This window comes from Atta cephalotes, assembly GCF_000143395.1.
Source record: "Atta cephalotes unplaced genomic scaffold scaffold00045, whole genome shotgun sequence".
NCBI classification, from domain to species: Eukaryota; Metazoa; Arthropoda; class Insecta; order Hymenoptera; family Formicidae; genus Atta; species Atta cephalotes.
In genome coordinates, this window is record NW_012130109.1 from 1,167,812 (window position 1) to 1,172,427 (window position 4,616).

At 33.4% G+C, this 4,616-nt stretch overlaps 1 protein-coding gene across 1 annotated transcript in view; it reads right to left on the reverse strand.

The window, feature by feature from the left end:
- The window catches only part of LOC105622485 (putative thiamine transporter SLC35F3), a 15,440-nt gene extending 15,090 nt beyond the window's left edge, over nt 1–350 (reverse strand). Inside the window, exon 1 of the mRNA XM_012203902.1 lies at nt 204–350. Coding sequence (XP_012059292.1) covers nt 204–350 — 147 coding nt within the window. The remainder of the gene's footprint in view (nt 1–203) is intronic.
- Nucleotides 351–4,616: the final 4,266 nt, after the last annotated feature.

Sequence of the window (4,616 nt, forward strand, 5' to 3'; positions counted from 1 at the left end):
ACACACACACACACACACACACACACACACACACACACACACACACACACACACACAATATTTCAAAATCTCGAATAATTATTCGCAATAATAATTATCAATCGCTATCACTTTCTTTAGCTTCACCCCTCAGTATCTGCGATTGAAAGGATACTCGAGGGAGGGATAGAGGTCGGTCCAAGGCAATCTATACATCAACGCGCAGATTTACCTGAAGCGTGGAGCGCAATCTGGATGGGAGTGATGAACGGACCGTGGGTCTGCTGATCTTCGACGAAGGTTATATTCGACGTACGCGATCGTCGGGGGTGAAATATCGTTGGTACTTCACCAACTCCTCCGCTACCCATGGCTTAAGCGCGTTCTTTGAAACATGTCATTAGAAAGAGAGATTTGCGTTTAACTTGAGCCGCGCAATACGTTATACACTGGGCTATACAAACTTGAAATCGATTCATGCGAAGCACCTGGTGCACACACCGCGACTTCCCTACGAATGCATGTACTTGTTGATCTCCCGACATGCTTGAAGGTGTGCATCAGCGGTAAACGCTCTAGCGTTCACAAGAGTCGCTTCGCACATGCAACAACGCCCATAAATATCCGGGACTTGTTTCCGTTCGTTGGTTCGATACTTCATTACAATAATTTAACAATTTAGCAAGTTTAGCGACAATAAAGATCTCTGCTCGTTGAACAATACATTATCGCTGTAATATATTCAAAATCGCCACGAGGATTTATATGAAGCCGAGGGGTATATAATTTAAATAAGAAAAAATATCCAACGTTATAAGCACCACCGCTCGTTTTGTGTATCGATTTGGCACGAACAAACACGGAGACCACTTCCGCGAGCTTCGATATCTGATCTCGACAAAGCAAAGTTGTTAGTTGAGACGAAATCAATTCCGATATGTTTGGAGCTACATGTATACGACATTTATATACTTGTATATATAATAAGTTAAGCCAGTTTTGAGCCTGAAATGAAGCGAATGAATTGCGTTTTGGCTAGCGGCATTAGTTGTTAGAAATTAATAGCAGGTTCTCAGCAGGATAAACACGAATTTTACGCATTATTAGCATAATTATTAAGAAAGCGATTATTAGCAAAATTACAAAAGGCAGATTTCGGATAAAGGCGTGCACTTGGCGAATAAATCCATCTAATCCGGGAATTGTCGCACATATCATGAAATATTTTGATAGAAAAGAACTCAAAATCCCGCCCTTCCATTCAATCTGAAAATTTCAACAATCTTTTCCGCGCGCGAGTGTTAAATTAATTATTAAAAATCATTCTTTTGAAAATAGTTCACATCATCATCTTTGAAATATGAATCTCGACGAGATATATACATGTAAACATACGTAATTTTAACAAGAATTTCAAAACTGAAGGCTTTTATTACGAGATATAAAAGTACGAGATAAAAAAAAATATAAAAGTGCGAATTTATTGGATATATTAATAACTTCATTGGTCAACAAGTAAATTCGCTCACTTTTATAATTACTTTTATAATTTATTTTCACTTCATTTCAAGAACCATAATGTAAGCATCATCCTGGATTATTTTAGATTCGACACTACTGCTTCACCGACGTTGTAAACAAAGTAAACAAAGTAACTCGTCATTAACGTAATAATTAATAATAATGGTAAGACAACTTCGTATTATCGCAAAAAGCCGCATGCCCATTCCCGGATTTCATCGGATTGAAAAATAAAAGAGACGTTGAAGTATAGAATAACGTCGCACATACCTTCTTTACGTTTCTCTTCTGAAGTCGCGTCGTTCTCGAGCCGCGTATCCATGGTTCATGATCCACCCGGTGATCCTAACCGCTTAGTTCGTCGATTTATCACGGATGATTGATGTCACAACGGCATGTCGTGCTACAGATCGCAGACTCGTGTCGATCGAGTAGAAACGAGATACTCCCTGATTTCGCTCGCTCGACGTTACTTAATAACTCGCTCGCGACGTAATTAATTAATTAACTCAAAGTAGCGCGATTCATCGCTATTAGAAGTGCACAGCTTATTGCGCGCAATCTCATTTTCGAGGATTCGCATGTCATGCACGCGAGAATGTGCTGTATCGGCGTGCGGTGTTCTTCGCACACCCTGAAGAGAGAGGGTGAGAAACTGTAATCTCTGCGCGCACTGCACGGACTACGGTCAAAGAGAACTTAGTCTCGAGCATTCTGCCATGCCATTGATTGTCAGGCCAGTCTCATAAGAGCCTCTGTTAGTTTACTAGGCAGTTCGCGTCTGCGCCTACATCCGCAACCACTTCGTCCGTCTGCGTCGTTCTAATCTACTCCACGTAGTGGCTACACACCGGGTGTTCTGGAATTACTGATCAAACAGACCCTCCCATCTCAGTCGGACGTAAAAGATATGCAAGGCACAAGTAGGGTGACCAGATGCAATGCACGTGAAATAGGACATTTATCATGAAAAAGTGATTAAAAAAAAAGAGAAACAAAGAATAAAATAAAAACAGACATTGTTGATCTGAAACTTATATTATTTTGTATTTCTTTTAAACTTCTTTAAAATTCATTTAGACAGTATGAACAAAACAATTTTACGTGAAAAATTTGTAAACTTAAAATGAGATATATTATATTTTGGACGTTGAAAAAAGAAAAAGCGAAGATGCTGAGAGCAAAAAGTATAAGCAACGCGAATAAACCTAATGACTAATCAGCATCTTATGTAAATCAATATATTGATTTTATGCTGGATATTTATTGGTTTAGCAATCTTAATTATTCCATGCTTATTTCATGCTTATTCCGTACTATGTGTTAATATATTTTATGTTTGACAATGTCACACTTACTTAATAACTTCTGATCCTCTCGCTCGCTCCCAAGTCCCTAAAATGGTACAAAAAAAGAATACACATTGAAAATCCGCCCTCGGACGCCCGAAAAAAAGAGTATAGTCACTCTAGGTACAAGAAAATTCTTTTAATAATTCAATCATTAAATCGCGTGTTGATCATTCTGGATAATTTTTCGTACAATTTTTGAACCGTCAAAGATTATTCTATCCCTTACCTCTTATGCCCGTTTCCATTGATAGATTAACTTTTTTGGTTCAATTTACTTTTAATTTTTTTCTAATTTTTAGAATTAGAAAAAATCAAATAGAGATTAAAGTTAATCTATATTTATAGATGGAAATAAGCATTAGTGATTGTTTATATTGAAAATATAAGCAAGTTTAATGTTTCGTGAAACATTAAACTGAAATTGCATATAAATTTTCTATTTTTTTTTCTTAAAATTATAAAAAACAATAATATCTTATAAAAAACAATAACAATTACTTATAATACAAAAATTTCTAATTTTACTTGCAAAAGATCTAAATGAAAACTATTTCTCTATTATTATTAAAATGATTATTAAATAGTACATGTAATATTATCAAATAAAACATAATTTTTTTTTTATTTTTTTGCATGATCATATCTCTATTTGTATTATATTTACAATAATTTAAAGTTGATGCACAATATAATTACATAATCGATTGTAATTGATACATGAAACTACTTTCACTGTTTGCTCGCACTGTATTTCAAATATTACCCACACTTTTAATTCTTTAGTTTTCACATTTCTATTTTGCGTGACTAAACAGAAAGAACTTTTTCTTATACATATTCATAAAGCACAATGCTGTTCACTCAATGTCAAATAATATCGTATGATTTATAACAAGATAAAAGACAACGCTGAAAGCTGAATAGCCAGGAACTTGAGGTATTTTACAAAAAGAAATAGTCGACAAATAGCTGAAAAAATATTTTATTTTGTATTTTCTGAAATAAAAGATTTTCAATTAAGTCTAAGTGACGTGGGAAACACACCTTACTGATATTTCGTTCTTGATATCAACATCACTACATCTAAGTAGGAAATATACGATAATCTTTTTGTTCTTTTTGTAGAAAAGATTTGTATAAGTACAAATATACTTAGATATATAAATAGGTACATTCATACGCACAAGCGTTCGCGCAGTAAATTACAGATGGTTAAACATTTTGATAATAAATATAAGATACAAAATGTTTCTACAATATACAGAAATATAACGCATAAAATTTCTTTTAACCTATCTTTTAAAATATAGAAATTGTTCACGAAATAAACTTGTAAATTGTTTTGAATAAAAAGAATAACACAAAATAAATGTAAAAATCTCGATTTTAATTTTTTATAATTGATCTAGAATTATCATTAATAATGAAATATAAAAAATAAAAAAACAAGTTAAAATAGATTATAGATATGATTCTAAATATATAATAATATTCAATTAATATTATAAAGATTAAAGATGTTATAAAGATTATCAACAAATTACTCCCATCTGTATTTACCTATGACAAAATTAATTTAATAAATTAAATAATTATTAACAATTAGAATCGTGATTTAATCGCAGTTGCATCATAGAATAACACAGAAGTTGAAATGAAATATAATTGCGATACATATATATATATATATGTGTGTACACACACACACACACACACACACACACACACACACACACACACACACACACACACACACACACACAC